This window comes from Erythranthe guttata, chromosome 13 (genome assembly GCF_056151865.1).
Source record: "Erythranthe guttata isolate IM_541 chromosome 13, IM_541, whole genome shotgun sequence".
In the NCBI taxonomy this organism is placed as follows: domain Eukaryota; kingdom Viridiplantae; phylum Streptophyta; class Magnoliopsida; order Lamiales; family Phrymaceae; genus Erythranthe; species Erythranthe guttata.
Window position 1 is genome coordinate 2,760,602 of NC_142545.1, and position 19,875 is coordinate 2,780,476.

The following is a 19,875-nucleotide window of genomic DNA, read 5'->3' on the forward strand; positions in this document are numbered from 1 at the left end:
TGTTACTAAAGGTTACTATACATAACTATAGTAATGTTTAGTATGTAGTCGACTATAACTTGAAACATATGTCAAATTCTCCAAATTCGCCTACAATTTCAATCAGATTTTGGCACCTTCAAATGAAAATGTTATAAGTATTTCGTGCAAATTAATTATTTATTTGTGTCGAATTAATCTCAGATTCAGTTTCAGATATTGTTTTACGAAGAATTGCAACAGTTAATGAAACAGTAATAAAAGACACAAATTTTAATGTGGTTCGGATACAATTGTACCCTACATCCACGAAGACCTGCAAATGAAATTTACTAATTTTAGTTTTACGAATACAATAGTAGGACTTAATCAAAATACAAAGACTCCCTCCTTATTGACGTCGTTCTTGTATTCTACTCTAAGACCTCTGATGCACCTTCTGCCGGCCGCTGCCACTTCTGATCTGGATCCGGTGCTTCCTATCTCTGCTGCTGACGCTTTCAATGCTCGGTTCTTTCTCCGAGCAAATCAAACCCGGTAGTCTCTGGTAAGTCAGCGTGCTCTTGTTCCCCAACGCACGTTGGGGCCTAACTTTGATGATTTTGGGATTACAAATTTGTTGCGCCGTGCTGGGATTTTTTAGACCGTGTCTCGGATTGAACATTTTGAGAGTCAAATCATTCACGAATTTTATGCAAATCTGACAAGTGCGGTGTCTGATTGTAGAAGTCCTTTCTATGAAAGAGTCTATGTTTCTAAACGAGTTTATGAGTTCAACACTACTCGTATTGCTGCCTTTTTTTATCTCAACACGGTTGGTATTGTGGCCCCACATGTTGCTGACACCGATTTGATCTCTACTCTCACTGGGGTAAATCGGGTTCGTGGCCTCTTAAAACGACCGACCTCACCATGACTTACATGATTCTCTTCTCGATTGGTACCGCCAATTGGTTTCTAACTGCCCATCAGGATCTTTGACTAGAAGACGGGGTCTTCTTCTTTACTACATTGGCACTACCACTGTGTTTGACTTGGACCAATTTTTGTTCGAGGAAATAATTGTTGAGGCTGACTCCCAGTCCACGACTTTTGCTCTTCCGTTTCCGTCTCTGATATTTCGTCTTTTGTGCAATCAAGGTTATGTTCGCAATCGGCGAAATGCAGTCTCATCTCTTCCACTCCCGCTCTCTATTTCCTCAAAGATCGTGGACCCCACTTCTGATCCACGGCGCGTACCACAAGTGGACGATCTGCCGTGTCGCCCGACTGCAACTTCGACCTCCGTCAAGTCTCGTCGGACGGTCTCCCCTACTATCCCAGCACCTGCACTTTCAGAATCCGTGGCACACATTTCTGCGGAATACAAGTCCGTTGTTGCTCGTGCCGAAGAACTTCGACAAAAACTTGCCTGTTTCACTGCCCTTGCTCATAAAGGGGAGAACCCGGATCATCCACAGGGGGGAACCCAAATCATCCATCGGGTTTGATTTGCTCGGAGAAAGAACTGGGCATTGAAAGCGTCAGCAGCAGAGATAGGAAGCACCGGATCCGGATCAGAAGTGGCAGCGGCAGAAGGTGCAGCAGAGCACGAGGCATCATCATTTACTGGTGGAGGTGCTCGCCGGCGTGTGCGACGGAGTGGCGGTGCACCAGAAGCGGAAAATGGGACATACCTCTCATTATCAAGGGCCTTGCCTTTGCTCTTGTTTACATAAGACTTAGGTGGCTGCGGTGGTGACGCCGGTGGTGATGGAGACTGTGGTGGCGACGGTTGGACAGACGGCGACGGCGGTGGTGTCTGAGGAGATGGCAGCAGCGAAGAATGAATGGGTGGTGAAATGGGCGGCGATGGTGGAGAATAAGTGGATGGCGACGGCGGTGTGATGGGCGGCGACGGCGGTGCAACGGGCGGCGATGAGGGTGAAGAAACCCTAGAGGCCAAGACGATTGGCAAATTCCCAAAATTGGAATCTGAGGCAGGCGTGAGGAAGAGCGGAGCCTCGATAAACCGGAGGGGCATAGCCATTGAAGGGACCCCGACAGTAGACGGCGACTGGAGCGGCGAGTGGGCGGTGGATTCACCGGAGGTGTGTGCGCCGGAGTCCTTAGGGAGCGACGCGTGGCTTTAGCCGTCGAGGAAGAGGACGGAGTGGCGGTGGTCACGCGTTTCCCGATGGTGGTGATTGTTGGTCTGCAAAGATAGAAGCCAAAAAAAAAAAAAAAACCAAAGTAGAGAGAGAACAGAAAAAAAAAAAAAAAAAAAAAAAAAAGGAAAAAAACTGAAAGAGATGAACAATAGTGAACGCATTGCTTTCCTCACTAGTTTGTTTTCTGAGTAAGGTTCACCGAGTGCGTATGATTCGTTGGAGATATCACATAGTTTAGCATGAAAATCAGTGATCGTCTTATTCTCCTCCATCCTTAGATTTTCGAATCTGGTGGCCAGCATCTGTAACTTGGATGTCCTAACAGTTGACGTCCCTTTGTATGTTACTTGGAGGATTTCCCAAGCTCTTTTTGCTATTTCACATGATGCTATCAGTTATAATTGATTATTGTCCACACCACTGAAGATTGCGTATAAGGCTCTTGAGTTGTAGTTTGCGAGTAATATCTCTCCATCGCTCCAATATACTTCTGGTTTGATCACTTCCGCTTTGTCTTCTTCTTTGATCATTGGAGGTGTCCAACCAGTTCTGATGGCGTGCCATGCTCTCTCATCTATGGATTTGATGAACATCTTCATTTTGACTTCCAGTATGAGTAGTTGGAACCGATTAGAAGGGGGGGGGGGGGTGTGGACGAGTAGTTGAAGCTAATATCTGCACAAAATAAGAATTATTAGTTCCCAAAATCTCACTAGATGTATTTAGTGACAGGCTCTTGATGCCAATTGTTATAATTATTTCATGCAAATTAATTATTTATTTGTGTCGGATTAATCTTAGATTCAGTTTCAGATACTGTTTTACGAAGAGTTGCAACATTTAATGAAACAGTAATAAAAGACACAAATTTTCATTTGGTTCGGATACAATTGTACCCTACATCCACGAGGACGTGCAAATGAAATTTACTAATTTTAGTTTTACGAATACAATAGTAGTACTTAATCAAAATACAAAGACTCCCTCTTTGTTGACGCCGTTCTTGTATTTTACTCTGAATTATAAATCTTCAGTTTGCACCACGTCATTTGCTCCGCACGGTTGAAATCCCTTCAACGTTGAATCCCTCAATCGGCGGATCGACCTCCTCCCGAGATCTTCTAAGCTCTCCTCCCGAAGAACAAACCTTCTTTTCGCGTGAAAGAAGCAAACCTTAAATACGTTTTTCTTCTCGAGCAATACCAAATATAAAGAGCAACCAAAACGAAAAGAGAAGAAATTATATTTCTCTCTCACATAAAGGACGACCGTAAACACGACTGTGCACATATATTTATACTCCCTTTTGGTGAATAAGAGCCCAACAAGGAATAGAGGCCGTTAGGGTTAGAGTCATATATTACGGAAGGAACGAGAGTTGTAAAACAAGGAAATTCCTTGTTATAAAATAACTCATAATATTAATAAATTAATGACAAAATAAGAATTTAAAACTCTAAGGAAACTTCCTTATCTTGAGAAACACGTTTTCAACAAGTGTTCCTTATATAGTCAGAATCCAGCGGATTCTAACAGAGAAGATCAATGGCTTCCATTAAGATGTATTCTAAAACCAAACAAAAAAAATCTTTGATTGTGTAGTTCGAGGAGACAATACTAGTAAGATTGCATACAATATTGTGTTGTTCAATTTAAATTATAGAGCAGTTAGCAAAAAAATGTTGAATGAAAAAAAATTACAAAAACAAACAGGACTGTCAAAATTGAACAAACTTAACACCAAAAGGCAAATCTCAACAAGAGGAATCCAACAGTAAATAACCCGTTAAATTCTGACAGCTAGAAGACAAATTACATCTCCAAGAAAAACTGTCGTCGTCGAAATAGACGCGAACTCTAAAACGACCACCAGAACATATCCAGAGCTCCAATACATATGAAACTACCATCAAAAGAAAGAGCTCGACGAGAGGAATTCAATGATAGTTAAACCATCAAATTCCGACAACCAAAGAGAAAGTTGTGACTTGAAAAAGACCTGTCGTCATTGAAATACGCGTGAACTGTAGAACAATTGCAAAAATAGATCCAAAGCCTCAAAACATATGGAATCACCATCAAAAGAAAGAGCCCAACAAAAGGAATCCAACAGCGGTTAAATCATCGAATTCCAACCGCCAGAAAGAAAGTTATGACTCCTCCGAAAAGCACAATCATCACCCAGAAACATATTTGGCCAGAAATTTTGATCTGAGAGTGGATAGGTTTTAAAACTGATTTAGCAAAAGTAGTTTAGGTATTTCAATTGGCCTAAGGCCTAAGGGTATGTCAAATTAAAAAACCTTAACATTAAAAATAGATTTTTTACATTAAAAAAAAAAATTACAAAATTCTACATTGTACAAGATTCTGTTCAACACATTAATGTACATTTTTCCAACCCACCCCCGGTTAAAGAAGACCACCACTTGCTTCGAAAAATTGCAAACAGTTTCTATAAATCATGTGTATGAAAAAGAAAAAGAAAAAAAAGAAAAAAAGAAAAAAAGAAAAAAGAAAAAACCGTCACCCTTGTGAGGAAGGGCACTGCTTACTCCGATAATCATCCGACAACAACGTCTTAACAAGCTCCTTCAACCTCTCCGCACCGGGTCCCGGTCTAAACACTGAGTCATCACCCCTCACGGAGCAAGGATCCGCCGAGCCCGCGGCGCTCCCCACGCACCACGCACCGGGGGCAAATCGGTCATTTCGCCCGAGCAGCTCCCTATCGATCTTATCCAAAACCGGGTCATCCTTTGGAAACTTCCTAGCGAAAGGTGAGCTGCTGTTGGTCATCTTGGCAAAGTCCTTCATCGTGAGCAGCCTCGGGTGCTGCTTAGGTGGCGTGTCCCAAGCAATGTAGTGTAGGTCGTGATTCACCGCGGTGTGCCGGAAGTGTTCGGTGTTGCAAATAACAGTGTGGAAATAGCCTTCCGGAGATGAGACGAAGTTTGTGTAGTACATTAGTATTGTTCGGGGGAGATTGTCCCACCCCCATATGCAGTATTCTACGAACGATCGAGTTAGCATCACCCAAGCCGATCCTGCGTGGAATTATTAAAAAAAAAAAAGACATTATTTATGAGATAATTTTCCCCAATCTTTATAGACACTCAATTAGTCAAAATTGTAGTCACTATCCCCACAGTTGCGGGGCGACCCGAAAAAATTATTGGACTTACCAAACATCTAAAAATGTCCAATTATTTAACTAACCATGGCTAATCTTACCAGCCAAACGAGGCCTAAGGCAAGAAATTTGTAGTTTCACAATGTGCAAAGGCTTTGTTAAGGAATTATGACTATCATCAAGATTTGTCAAGTGTCCGGGGTTAGTCGAGCCATTAGTAAACAAAAGTAAATAAATATAAATAAAATAAAAAAAAAAAAAAAAAAAAAAAAAGAGTCCGTATTTTAGTCAAGAATATTGACATGAAGGATATTTACTCCAAACTCGACCCGAATTACTACACAATCTTAACTTAGCTTTTTTTTAGATCTATTAAATTGAAATATAAGCAAGAACTTCGTAGTCTAATACTAACGAAACTCTGAAAAGTTGCAACTCAATCAGTATATATGATCATCTCTCACTCGTGTTTATCGAGTAATTATGAGATTCTTCTCGTATTTTTACACACCCACATTATCGCCTCCTTTACAAATACTCTCGTCATTTTACACTAACATGCGACGAAAACAATTCAACATATACTTATAACTATGCTAGCCCGGAATGAACTACCTTGTTAATAGAAATGCTATACATCAAAAAACGACCCGAATATTTCAACACGAGACATTCTATTTTTTTTTCTTCAAATTAACGGTCTAACGATTGCAAAATCGTGTAATTTCTAGGTATAAACTCACCTGTAAATAACTTAAAAGATGTCGGTATCGAGCGCCGTTGAGTAGTCCAATAAATATCCGATTTTTTAGATAAGTAAAGACCTGGATCGACTATGATAGGCTTTACTCTCTGGCTCCTAAAACAGATATTACAATCAATCATGAAAACCATTAATTCTTCTGATTTAAATGAAAATAATGAGAGTAAGCCTTTAATAATTGAATATCAAGGTACCGTACAATTTCCATCCATGTATCGGTGTATGCTCGATAAAGTTGATATTCCGGGACACATTTGACAAAGCATAGAGCAAATCTGCACAATAAAAAAAATTGCTCACTAGAAATAGAGTAAATTACGGCCACCCCTGAGGTAAAGTCCAAATTACGAAAAAACCCCTCATGTTTGGTTAATTACAACCACCCCTCAACTATGAATCTACTTACAAATCCATCATTGCAGTGTCAAATTTAATGCGGTGACAAATTTAATGGAATCTTCTAGATTATGTGGAATATCCTAGATTATGGAATCTTCTACATTATGTGGAATATTCTCCCGTTTGTACCCGCTATATCTCATTCGAGCTCCACATTTTGAAACAAGATGATCATAAGATGTGTCTCTTGGCTTATAAATATCATATTGTGGTGCATCAGAAATTGCATTTTTGCACAAAACGAGTACAAACTTGATAACATTCCACGGAATCTTCTAGATTATGTTCAATTTGACACCGTAAAAGTGGACATGTAAGAAGATTCATAGTTGAGGGGTGGTTATAATTACCCAAACAGGAAGAGTTTATTCGTAATTTGACCTTACCTCAGGGGTAATTTACCCTTAAAAATAACCTTATCCCTCGTAAAATAGTAATTCATATACGATACAACCAATTAAACAAGGTACAAAATGTTGTCTACAAAGTCAAAAATTCATTCTTTCGATAATAAAGAAATGCAAAACTAACCATCTTGAGTCACGAGCGGATAATCGGAAGCGCTGAGATTAATAAACCAATCCCAATTCAAGCTCTCCTTCAGCAAAATCGCAATCGCTTGTAACGTACACGCGATCATTGTGGGACCCTTGTAGGTAACCAAATTCGACTGAGCCATCACGCGCACATTCTCCACACGGCTAAACGTGGGGTCGCTCTTCACCGAATTCGTCAAATTCAACCTCTCCCTCGGGGGAGCCTCGAGATCCATGTGGAGAATATACTGATTCCTCGGATGGTACACGGCTCGCAGAGTCCTAATCAATCTTTGGCTGTCGCCTTTCGTGCCCGATATTAGATACGCGAGCCTCGGCGGCTCCAACGGCGATTCTTGAATCGATTGAAACGATTCTTTCTCCAAATCGGATTCCACGAAGTACCCTTCGGAGTTCTCGGAATCTTCAAACGATTGTAAACGGTCTTGGCTGTTGGGCGACGAGTATAGCCCGAAAATCGTGGCGGTGAATAGAGTGATCGAAACGAGGAAACTGATAAAGAACGGGGTTTTCCATCTTCTGTCACTTAATAACCTTACCGAGTGAGAATTAACATTCTTCCTCATAACTACTGAACAAAAGCCGAAGAAGCAGCTTTTTCTATGCTAAAAGTGCTTTTTGAATGAAAAGTGCTTTCGATAGAAACCATGAACGGGAAAAATCTGAGCTTTTTTTTTCTAATTTCAGCTCACAAAACAACTTCTCTTACATCCAATCATCAGACCATAAAATAACAAGTTCGATTGATACTACTATGACAAAGCCCTAAAAATAAAAATCGAATCTTTTTTCAAGAAATCAAAACCCTACCCTTCTTGAACAAATTAAATTAAATTGATGAATTGGCTTACAGTTATGAGAGCTCAAGAAATGGAAGAACAGGGGGCGAGCGGTGGAGGGGGGGCCGCTGTGAATTTTTCGGACAAGAAAAAAAGAGTAAAGTTGGGGTTAGCTGGACAGATTGCTTAAGGTGTGGGTTTTGAATTATTAACAGCAAAATCTAATTAAATTAAGGGGGTTTGATTATATTTTGATTCAGGTTAGTAAAGCTAAATTTATGGTAGTGGGGTAATCGCTTTGGGATTTTAGTAATAAAATTGACAAAATTCTCCGACAAGCTTTAAATAACACGGGTGGGTGACTCACCGAGTTTCGTTTTTTACTTTGGTTAATTTTAGGGCAAATTACCAAAACCCCCCTGAGGTAAGGCTGAATAACGAAAATCCCCCCCATGTTTGCGTAATTACGAAAATCCCCCTTGACTAACGGTTGACCAATTTTTTTTAACAGAAAACGTGAAAAGTCTATTATACCCTTCTGTTAAATATGTAAAAAATAAAAGAAAAAAGACAAATTACGAAAACCCCCCTGAGGTAAGGCGTAATTACGAAAATCCCCCTCAATGGAATATTATGATTTATTTGTATTTAATATATACTTTTTACATTTCGTTTGTTTAAAATTGAAATATAATTAAACAAATATTAAAAATTATTAAAAATATTTTTACCGTAAAATAAGAAATACGAGAATATTTCAAAAATATGTAAACTCGTTTTGATTGAATAAAAAAATATAAAATATATAAAAAAAAATACAAAACAAGTAAAAAAAATTATGTTACAAGATATGTTTAATTATTTTATATATTCTTTTTGTATATTTTTAATAATTATAAAATGAAGAAATACGTTATAGTTTTAAAATTAAAATAACTACGTTTTTTAAGTATTATAAGCCCCCCTACGGTGTTACTTTTGACGAAAAAATATAATAAAACATTGACAATTACCATAATATTAAAAAACTATTAAAAATATTTGTAGCATAAAATAAGAAATACGAGAGTATTTCAAAAATACGTAACCTCGATTTTATTGAATAAAAAAATATATAAAAAAATTAAAAAAGAAATAAAAACTTTTAATGTTATCTTTAATTATTTTATATACATTTTATCTTTTTAATAATTATAAAATGAAGAAATACATTATAGTTTTAAAATTAAAATAACTACATTTTTTAAATACATTACAATTTACCCCCTAAGTAATTAATATGCTTACAATTACCCCTCAAGGGCAAGAATGTCATTTTCGGAGGAATATTCCATGGAATCAAAAAGATTCCGTCAGAAGTAACACCGTAGGGGGAATTTGTAAGATGACAACATACCTCAGGGGGATTTTCGTAATTACGCAAACATGGGGGGGATTTTCGTTATTCAGCCTTACCTCAGGGGGGTTTTGGTAATTTGCCCTTTAAACTAAGAAAAAGTTGTAAAAACTTCTATAAAAAATGGTTTTAAACTTTGAGGTATTGAAGTGAGAAAAAATTGGGATTTGTTTTAGTTGCCCCCTTTTCCTTGAGTTAAATACATGTCTTTATTATCAACTATAATTTATTTTACAAACTCAATTTTCGTTCCGATCTTTAGAAAAAAAAATATAATGTTCTTTTTTCTTTGTATTAAACTATATACATATAAATTAATTTTAAATTTCATCTGATAAATTTCAAATGTAGGCAATTTATCTTTTCAGAGTATAACTTATTATATATTTTATTATTAATTTTGATTATTATATTTCTTTAATCAAAATAATACGCCCTAATAAATCTATATGAATAAAATAATCAAATTTTGAGAAGTGTAAGTTTTATTTTAAATGTTAATATCATTGTAAAACTTTTTGAATCAATAATAGAAAATAATATTTAGTGTAAAAAATAACTCTAAAAATCACTATAATGAAGTATAGACTTGTCTTGTATATAGAAACGGAAACGGAAAAACGAGAAGGGGAGAAAATAATAAGAAAGGGCATAGTTGGTATAAAATGTGATTCATGGGGGTAATTAAAGATTTTCATAGTAGAAGGTAAATGTAGATTTTCTATTATTATAGGGGATGTTAGTGAAATTAACCCTTTTACTTTTCTCATTTGGCCATTATCTATCTTGATTTTCATATTCTCAAAAAAACCCAAAATAAAAATAAAAATACCATTAAATATTTTATTTTATTTCTAAATCTACACACCAATTGATAATTAGAAATTCTGATGTTACGATTTCGTTAATTGACCCGTTGACTGACCGTTTTTCTTGTATTCACCCAATAACAACCAATGTTGACTTTAACTTTATATTTTTTTTTCTTGACCACTCTTTTTTTTTTTCTTTCAAATTATTTGAAATTTAAGAAGTATATGCATATTTAGTGGTGCAAGTGTAATAACCCTTAAAATGACACGTTGAGTTTTTTTGAACATGTTGTAACATGACTTATTTAAACTAGTTATTTTAAGCAATGTTGTAAAAAGAGGCTATTGGGTTCGAGGGAGGCGGTTAGGGAGTACCGCACGATAAATTATTGTGGCGGTGATTAATCGGAGATAACTTAGAAATAAGTTGGTTTTTTAATTAGTTTAATATATATTGAAATGTTATTTATAAATACTCAAAAGATATATTAAAAAAAATATTTAAACATGATTCTATCCACGTTGTTGCATGTCGCCACCGCCGAGCGCCGTCTAAGTCTGTAGCAGGCGTCGAACAAGTGTGGTTTGTTTTGGGTTAGTAAGTTTTGGTCAAATTCTTCTTTCTTATGTGCGTGGTGACTTAAATTGGTTTTGGGGGTGGTGACTTAAATTGATTTTGGTTAAAAGGAATTGGATTGAAATTTGGAAAAAAAATCCACCGCCACGGAAGGAAAGCGGTCTTCACCCCCTAGAATCCTCTCGTCAAAGGTGGCGCTAGAGTTTTCGTTAGGAAGAGTAACGAGACTATGCAGCGGCTCTAGGGTTGATATTGCATCTGAGGTTTCAATAGAGACCACCGCTAACATTGTTTCATTGTTATTGTTGTTCTTCTTCTCTGATTTTTTTTTTAACCCAATTCTCAAATCTCAACTTTCTTACTTGGAGTTTTTAGTTGAATTCCTATATTAAAAGCTAATTTGTGTTCAATCAATAGTATAACAGATGGTTGTTTGTTGAAATTGTGTTGGTGTTATTTACAAAAATATATTTGTTTTCGTACATCAATATAGTTGTTTTTATTACTTTTTTGTTGATTTTAATAAATAGTTGATTTTACAAATAGTTGATTTGTGATAAATGAAAATTGTTGGACATGCGGTGATTAAATAACTAGTTAATTTTACAATGCGAATAATACACTATTTAATTTTGATAAATAGTCAAACTGATATATAGTTGTTTTAATCATAATTGTTTTAATAATAGGTGTTTTTTGAAATATAGTTGTTTTAATTGAAGACCGAAAAAAATAGTAAAAGCATATGTTTTTTAATATTATAAAAGTTAAAAATATTTTTTTAAGTTATTATTTTTTAAATAAGAAATAAATAAATAAAATTAAAATTAAAATATAAAATATAAAAAATAAAAAATGCATCAAAGTAGTTGATAATAGATAGTGAATAGAGGGAGGGTGAATTTGAGAATAAAGAAATGATGGGTCTCTCGCTAATAAAGGAAAATGAGCTTGACTCATCCTCATTAAAATAAGGGAACCATATGCGCAGGTGCTATTTTGGCGTGCATGCGTTTTTTTACCATAATTTTTTACCTTTTTACCATGAGTTTTTACTTTTTTACATTTTTTCAATCAAACCCCTATAATCCTTTAAAACCCCGAATTTGAACATTCAAGTCAAAAAATTTTAGATAATCAACAATTTTTTAGATGGATCCAACGAATAAAGATCCGGAGGTAACGTGTTCGTTTTTTTCTCGGATATTCATGTACTCGTGTGATACTACACGACCACGTGCCATGTGGTCGTGTAATATCACACGAGTACATAAACATTTTTTTTGTTCTTCAACTCGTGTGGTTTTGCGCGAACACATGCTATGTGTTCGCGCAAAACCACACGAGTAGATTTTTTTTTGTTCGTGTAATTTTAGGGGACAACTGAGACTGTGTTCGTGTTAAATTACGCGAGCTCTATTTTAAATAATTTTATTTTTTTTAACAGCTACTTGCGTGGTTTCACACGAACAGGGAAGTTTTGCTCGCGTGATATTACCCGAGTAAAACATACATGTTCGCGTGAAACCACGTGAGTAGATATTTAAAAAAATAATAATTACACGCGCGTAGTTTTACCCGAACAGAGGGCATTTGCTCGCGTAGAATTACACGACCACATGCTCTCTGTTCGCATAAAACTACGCGAGTATAATTAATTTTTTTATTATTTCATTTTATGGTTTAAACTTAATAAAAATACTAAACCGGGTAATATTTGAGCACATTATGAATAGAAAATTGAGTAATTTTTCAACACAATCAAAATAGAAAATCGAGTAGTTCTTCAACACAATTAAAATAGAAAATCGAGTAATTGTTCAACACAATCAAAATAGAAAACCGAGTAACCATCATCCTAATGCTGAACCAATGAAAATGGAAAATAATAGTCATAATATTACAACAATCGTAACCATCCTACTGTCTAATCCTCGATCCCCTACCTCTAGTCCTCGGGCCCCCACGACCCCGACCCCTCCCGGGTACGATGGAGATACTGGGCATGGGGCATCATCAAATCATGTAACTATGACTGGATTGCCATAAATTGTTCTGCCGCATCAATTCCATCATGTCCGTACACGATCGGAAGTAGGAGACGAGCTAAATCATTCGCAAACGGCTGATCTAGCGGGGGGCAATAACGGGGTGAGCTATAGCTGGCGCTCTTGTTGGGTTGCACACAAACCGGTGCGTACGTTTCATTAAACTTATTCATCTACCTACGGCCATCTATAATTTAACATAAAAATTTAATTAGTATTTAATTAAAAAAAATAATAATAATAAAAGTTGCTCGTGTGAAAACACGCGAGCAAATCTATTTTCCTCGTGTGCAGGCACGCAAGGACAATAGATCTGCTCGCGTGTTTTCACACGAGCAACAAAAAAAATTAAAATAAATAGAGCTCGTGTGATTTTAGGCGAGCTCGATGAAATGAGCTCGCGTGGTTTGACACGAGTACAACCCCCTGTTCTCCTAATAACACACGAGTACGACCCCCTGTTTTTTATTTTTTCAATCAAAACATACGTATTTTCAATTAAAAAAAAACATATATACATACATACATTCATCTTCTCGCGTGGTTCTACACGAGTAACTCCACTGGACTCGTGTAGAATCACGCGAGTACTACCAGATGCTTCGTTTTCAAAAAAAAAAAAATCAATAATCGTAATCTACGTAACGAAACAATCAAAAAAATGTAAAAATTACCTCCGACCTGTTGTCGTCTCGGTCGGGATCTGAAATCGAACTCCAAAAGTTTGAGAGAGTTTGCAAGAATATTTACCTTTTGAATTTTGAAGAATGGTAAAAAAAATGCATGCACAATTAAATGGTGCCTGCACAAATCATTTCAGTTAAAATAATGTAAGAGGGGTTTTCACTAATAGCCCCCATTATTATTTACAACAAAATGTTCTTAATTCATTTTTATTTAAATTAGCATGGGTTTTATCTAAACCCTCACATTTATTTATTAAATGTCCTTTGAGACTACATAATAGATCTTATATTAGCGAGAGGTCTTAGTAATTGAGATGGCAAGAAAATTATTTTAGTAAAAAAAACATTGTTTTCAGAAAAACAATTCTATTTAAGTTAGTGTAAATTAGAAATATCCATCAGATAAGACTAAATAGTTTATAGACCCCTATTGTATTGATAATTACAAATGTCCCCTAAAACTAACAGTTCATTACAAATTCTAATAGGATAAATCAATTGTCTATTAAACAAACAAACTATCGGTAAATTACGGTACACATGAGGTAAAATAAAATATTACATTTATCCTTTGGGTGTAGATTCGAAAATTCAGAACGAATATTCATGGAATCTTCAAAATTTTGTTACTCGTACCTCCATAAGGATGTCATTGTAACACGGAGAAATAGCATAAGTTATTTGTAATTACTAATACAACATGGACTTGTAAATTATTAAGTCTTGCCTCAGGTGTTACCCATAATTTAAGTATGATTATTAGCATTATTTATTTGGTTTTAATTCAAATAATATGCTTATGATTTATTTTTTTTAAATAAATTTGAATCGTAAAAATTGTATAAAATGGCAGTGCATGTCGATACAATCATGTCAAATCAGTAGTTTTCAAGATTCAAATAAATAAATTTTTAAAAAAAAATTATAAAAAAAAAACTGAAAATCGAAATAAATCAATGAACTAAATCGTCAACCACAAGCATTTTCAGACAAGTGCCTTTTTTCGTAATGATTTTTGTTGGACATTTCATTTTCAGCTATAAATTTCATGTGTCCGTTTCATACGTGTATTTTGCTTTTTGTACTCAGAGAAATTATTTAATATGTCAATTAAATTAATTGGTGGCCCTCCGGCTTAACTATGACAGCTAACTAGTTGTCCAAATTAAAATATTGTTGAGTAAAATTTCAATAAATTAATAATACTATTTAAATAAATGAAATGCTATTTACGGTCACAAAATTTCTATTTGCGGTTTATAACAAAACCCCCCAAAACTTTTTAAAAAATCCAAAAACCCCCCAAAACTGCAAATAGCAAAACAAAAAAAACAAAATCGAAAATTCGAAATCAAGCTTGAAGAAGGGTTGGACTTCGATTTTTTGATGTAATTTCGACTCTTTTATGTGTAATATGCATCGGGTAGGTCGATTACGGAACCAATTTCATGTTAAAAAGCCCTACAAATCGATTTGTAGGGCTTTTTTTTCGCAAAAAAATGTTGGAACGCCCATCTTGGGTGTTCATTAAAAAATAATAATAATAAAATAAAATAAAAATTGCACTGGACGCCCAACTCGGGCGCCCAAATGCAGCTTGCACGCCCAACTTGGGTGTGCACTGCATGAATGGGCGCCCAAGTAGGGCTTTTACGCGTTTTGGGGGGGGGGGGGGGGGGTTTGGGATTTTTTGAGAAGTTTTGGGATTTTAGAGAGATAAAGTATTTTTTGGGGGGTTTTGTTATAAACCGCAAATAGCAATTTTCAAACCGCAAATAACAATTCCCAATAATAATAGTCTATCATTTTCCCAACGCGGTCACAATGTGTTAAAATATTAATTTGGTAATTTAATTTTTCGCTATTGTAAAACAAAAAAGTATATTTGTAAATGTTGATTCAAGTTGCATCGTAAATCAGCCAAATAATCTAGAGTTACAATAAAATGTGTTGTAAAAATGTATTTTTCAAGAAGAATTTGAAAGATAAAGTGATTTTAATTTGTAGTTTAGTGGAGACAATTTTCACTGTAACAGTCAAATCATGTTTGTTAGAGAGCGAAATATTTGAAATTTTTTTGACAAAAGTTTTTGAAAATATTTTAGAAAGATAATTATATTCCGAGGAACAAAAGGTTCCCAAACATTCATGTTTTTAAAATTTGTAAAATTCAAATAATATCAGTGGCCGAGTCCGTATAGGGCCAAGGGGACCTAACATTTATCAAATTCTTATTATTTTATACAAAGTTATAAAAAAACATTGTCTATAATAGCATTATGACCCCCTATTTTTTTTTTTATCCAATCTCTAGATTTAGAATACTGGCTCCGCAACTGAATAATATCATGGTAAAAACCCATCGTAAAATAAATTACATGATTTATTTTGATCATAATTTTCTCATAAGAACCCTAACCGACCAAAATATATATCATTTTATAATTATTAAAGATCTGAATGATTTAACTTTTCAAAAAATCTTGAGTTTACACTTTACATGTTAGATATGAAAGCAATAAATTGTTTCTTTATGGCCCGGCCCGGCCCACTCTCTTCCTACTATCCCCATCCATAGGTCGGTAAAGAATCTCCAAAACACAAAAATTCAGACAAGTCAAATATTATTTCAGATAAGTTGTTGTACTCTTGTGTGCTGTGGCCAACAATATATCGTACAGTTTTACACCAGAGAAAAATAATATTAATTAGAAAAAATTACGACCGACCCCCTGAGTTAAGGTCAAATTACGAAAAAAACGCTTTATGTTTGGGTAATTGCAGTCACTCCCCTCAACTATGTATTACCTTACGAAAATACCTCTCCAGAGGTAAATTTAGGGATGTTAATTCGGTAAAAAACCGAACCGAGATTTCGGTACGCCAACATTTCATACTGTTTAACGAACCGAATATACGATTTGGTTCTGTAAAATACCAAATTACGGAAATTTTATTGAAAAATATTTAAAAGAAGGGGTGGCTGTAATTACCCAAAAAAGAAGGGTTTTTTCGTAATTTGACCTTACCTCAAGGGGGTGGCTGTAATTTGCCCTATTATTTAATTATTTAATTAACGTTTTCCGTTGGAGGACAAGTACTCTCTCATCAAAGATAATAACGGCTCATGACTAAAATCCATAAATTCTAGTGGGCTCCTTTCCCTCGTCTTTTTCAAAATATGTGCATATGAGAGAGAGAGAGAGAGAGAGAGAGAGAGAGAGAGAGAGAGAGAGAGAGAGAGAGAGAGAGAGAGAGAGAGAGAGAGAGAGAGAGAGAGAGAGAGAGAGAGAGAGAGAGAGAGAGAGAGAGAGAGAGAGAGAGAGAGAACAAGTTCACATCCATAGCCACATTATCCTTTGATATATATATATATATATATACACACATACAAAAGCAAACTTTGCAAATATTCCTAACCACATTGTTACATTATTAGAATCAAGAAATCAAGACTAGGCAACGATGAGTTGTACGAAGAGCTGCGACGAATACCACAACGACATTATCGAGTGGTTCGAAGATGTGGCCGGTCGAGCGGGGGATGTCCAAACGGAGACGCTTCATAGGATTCTCGAACTAAACTGTGGAGTGGAGTACCTCAAGAAATTTTTCGGAGACATTAATTATGTAAAAGAAGTCGATAAAATTGCGTTGGAATCCCTTTACACTTCTTTGGTTCCACTTTCATCCCATGCAGATTTCGAGCCTTACCTTCAACGAATCGCCGATGGAGAAACCGACCCCCTCATCACTCAAGAACCTATTACTACTCTCTCATTAAGGTTTGTTTCTCTATAATTATACACATACATATATTTATGTATATCTTCTTTAAGTTTCTTTTGAGCCCCTTATAAAGAAGAAGTCAATGAGTTGATATATATATATATATATATATATATATATATATATATATATATATATATATATATATATATATATATATATATATATATATATTATATGCAGTCAATTTTATTGACATTCAATGAGTTGACAAATTTGACATGATTAGATGTTTCTTCCCATTTTGAAGTGGAATGCAAGAAACAGGGAACTACTTGTTCAAATTCTTTGCTAGTTTTGGTAATAAAAATAAAATAAAATAAAAAAATTATTTTTAATTTGGTTTCTTTTATTGATTTGTTTTTTTTTTTTTTTTTTTTTTTGATATTCATTAGTTCTGGTACAACTGAGGGAAGACAGAAGTATGTACCCTTTACTCACCATAGCTCAAACACCACTCTTCAGATTTTCAAACTTGCAGCAGCTTATAGATCAAGGTACCTCTATATATAATAAAAAATATATATATAATATATATAGTCACATTATTTAATTTATAAATAATAATTTTATTTAATTATTATGACAAAAGGGTATATCCAACAAGGGAAGGTGGGAGAATCCTCGAATTCATATACAGCAGCAAACGTTTCGAGACGAAGGGAGGAGTAACCGTGGGGACCGCCACGACGCACGTGTACGCGAGCGACGAGTTCAAAATCAAGCAACAACAAACGAAGTCGTTCACTTGTAGCCCGAAAGAAGTTATCTCTAGTGGAGACTACACACAATCCACATACTGCCACCTCCTCCTAGGTTTACATTTCTCCGACGAAATCGAATACATAACCTCGACTTTCGCGTACAGCCTCGTACAAGCTTTTAGAACCTTCCAAGAAATTTGGAGGGAGATTTGCAATGACCTAAGAGAAGGCACACTTAGCTCAAGAATCACTATCCAAGATGTAAGAAAATCGGTTCTTGATATCGTCGCTTGTCGTCCGAATCCGAGTTTGGCTTCGAGGGTCGAAAAGAAATGTAACGAACTTGAAGGGAACGATTGGGCCGGATTAATTTCCGAGATTTGGCCGAACGCAAAGTATGTGAACTCGATTATGACTGGTTCGATGCAGCCGTATTTGAGTAAGCTTAGGCACTATGCTGGGGGGGGATTGCCCCTTGTCAGTGGCGACTATGGGTCCACCGAGAGCTGGATCGGAGTTAATATCGACCCTTTTTTACCGCCGGAAAAAGTTACTTTCGCGGTTATTCCGACTTTTTCGTACTTCGAATTTATACCGCTCCGTAGAAGGAATAACAATGATCAAGAATGTGGCAGCAAATCGTGTTCGGGTGGTGATGACTTTATCGAAGACGATCCAATCCCGTTGTCACGTGTGAAGATCGGACAGGAATACGAGATTGTGCTCACCACTTTCACAGGTTCGTAATTTTTTATTTATTTATTTATAAATGAATTGAAGTAAAATTCATTGGTAGCTAGCTCCATTCAATAATTAATTAAATTTTAGGTGTTAGTACATACATACAAGGGACCATATGTATAATTGCATGCAGAGATAAGTTTTTGGCTATATTCAAGTGTATGCATGTGTTGTCAACTTTAAGACTAGGCCAATTACTAAAAGAAAACATATGAACATAGTTTGTCCACGACTCAAAAGGACCCTATACATATATTTTTTTTAATGTCTGATCAATTTTCTGTCATAAATAATTAATATCTTCTGTACGTACGGAATATGAAAAGTAAATATTTTTTTTAAATTAATAAATTCAAATAAAATCACCATGTGCCATAATAAGACCTTACAAAATTTCTTCCCTAACTAATTTATTATGTCCACTTGCATTTATCAAGAATGCTAAATATAACATTTAATTTTCACCTAATTTTTATCTTACATTTTTTTGTGACAAAATTTTTCTTATCAATTTCCCATGTAGGGTTATATAGATACAGACTTGGAGATGTGGTTGAGGTGGCGGGTTTCTACGGAAACACGCCGAAACTCAACTACATTTGTAGGCGGAACCTAATCTTAACCGTAAACATAGACAAGAACACCGAGAGGGACCTCCAATTAGTCGTCGAAAGGGGCTCGCAGATTCTGAGAAAATCCGCATCAAGAGCAGAAATAGTCGATTTCACTAGCCATGCTGACGTGGCAAACCAGCCGGGCCACTACGTAATTTACTGGGAAATCGAGGGCGAGGCTGTGGAAGAAGGGGTTTTGAGGGATTGCTGCAGAGAGATGGATGCTTCATTTGTTGACCATGGGTATGTTGTGTCAAGAAAGAGTAATTCAATTGGACCATTGGAACTTAGAATTGTGGAGGGAGGAACATTTAAAAAGATTTTGGAGTATTTCATATCAAATGGGGCAGCTTTGAGCCAGTTCAAAACTCCTAGGTGTACTACAAACCCTGTTCTTTTGAGGATTCTGAATGATTGTACTGTGTGCAAGTTTTATAGTACCTCGTATGGGTCGTAGGTTTTGGACATGCATTAATAAGTTTGACGAAAATGCCCCCATGCACCTTGGTTTAGTTAGGTGTAAATTGTAATGATTTTTTCTCAATTATTGGACTAATTTGCCAAATTTTAGTTGTACTTTGGATAATAATAACTTTTATGGGAAAATTGCAATTTTAATCCCTCAAGTTTGTACCAATTTCACATACGGTCCCCCATGTTTAGAAAAATCACATTTGGTCTTTTGTGTTTTAATAATTTAACATTTTTTGTCATTTCCGTCATTTTACCGTTAACTCGCAGTGATAGG

At 35.6% G+C, this 19,875-nt stretch overlaps 2 protein-coding genes across 3 annotated transcripts; one reads left to right on the forward strand and one right to left on the reverse strand.

Annotated features, from left to right (window-relative positions):
• Positions 1-4,439: 4,439 nt before the first annotated feature.
• On the reverse strand, positions 4,440-8,056 carry LOC105972097 (beta-glucuronosyltransferase GlcAT14A). Of its 2 annotated transcripts, XM_088811774.1 has the most exons (5): positions 7,833-8,056; positions 6,956-7,506; positions 6,225-6,300; positions 6,006-6,121; positions 4,440-5,176 (listed from the first exon to the last, which is right to left on the reverse strand). In XM_088811774.1, the coding sequence occupies exons 2-5, from the start codon at positions 7,194-7,196 to the stop codon at positions 4,656-4,658; spliced, it is 954 nt and encodes a 317-aa protein (XP_088667900.1). In that variant the 5' UTR covers positions 7,197-7,506; positions 7,833-8,056; the 3' UTR covers positions 4,440-4,655. The 2 variants fall into 2 exon arrangements, with proteins under 2 accessions (XP_088667900.1, XP_012852488.2); XM_012997034.2 differs by having other exon boundaries at positions 6,956-8,056.
• An 8,530-nt stretch (positions 8,057-16,586) lies between these two features.
• On the forward strand, positions 16,587-19,756 carry DFL2 (Auxin-responsive GH3 family protein). Its single transcript, XM_012996991.2, has 4 exons — positions 16,587-17,064; positions 17,464-17,565; positions 17,661-18,511; positions 19,037-19,756. The coding sequence occupies exons 1-4, from the start codon at positions 16,745-16,747 to the stop codon at positions 19,582-19,584; spliced, it is 1,821 nt and encodes a 606-aa protein (XP_012852445.2). The 5' UTR covers positions 16,587-16,744; the 3' UTR covers positions 19,585-19,756.
• Positions 19,757-19,875: the final 119 nt, after the last annotated feature.

What these genes read in the sequence shown, in the direction of transcription:
- LOC105972097 (XM_012997034.2), bottom strand. Translation starts at nt 7,547, where the DNA reads ATGAGGAAGAATGTTAATTCTCACTCGGTAAGGTTATTAAGTGACAGA. An exon ending in CCGATACATGGATGGAAATT is followed by an intron (nt 6,122 to 6,224) that starts GTACGGTACCTT and finishes TATCTGTTTTAG; the next exon opens with GAGCCAGAGAGTAAAGCCTA. An exon ending in ATCTTTTAAGTTATTTACAG is followed by an intron (nt 5,177 to 6,005) that starts GTGAGTTTATAC and finishes AATTCCACGCAG; the next exon opens with GATCGGCTTGGGTGATGCTA.
- DFL2 (XM_012996991.2), top strand. Translation starts at nt 16,745, where the DNA reads ATGAGTTGTACGAAGAGCTGCGACGAATACCACAACGACATTATCGAG. An exon ending in GCAGCAGCTTATAGATCAAG is followed by an intron (nt 17,566 to 17,660) that starts GTACCTCTATAT and finishes TTATGACAAAAG; the next exon opens with GGTATATCCAACAAGGGAAG. An exon ending in TGTGCTCACCACTTTCACAG is followed by an intron (nt 18,512 to 19,036) that starts GTTCGTAATTTT and finishes TTTCCCATGTAG; the next exon opens with GGTTATATAGATACAGACTT.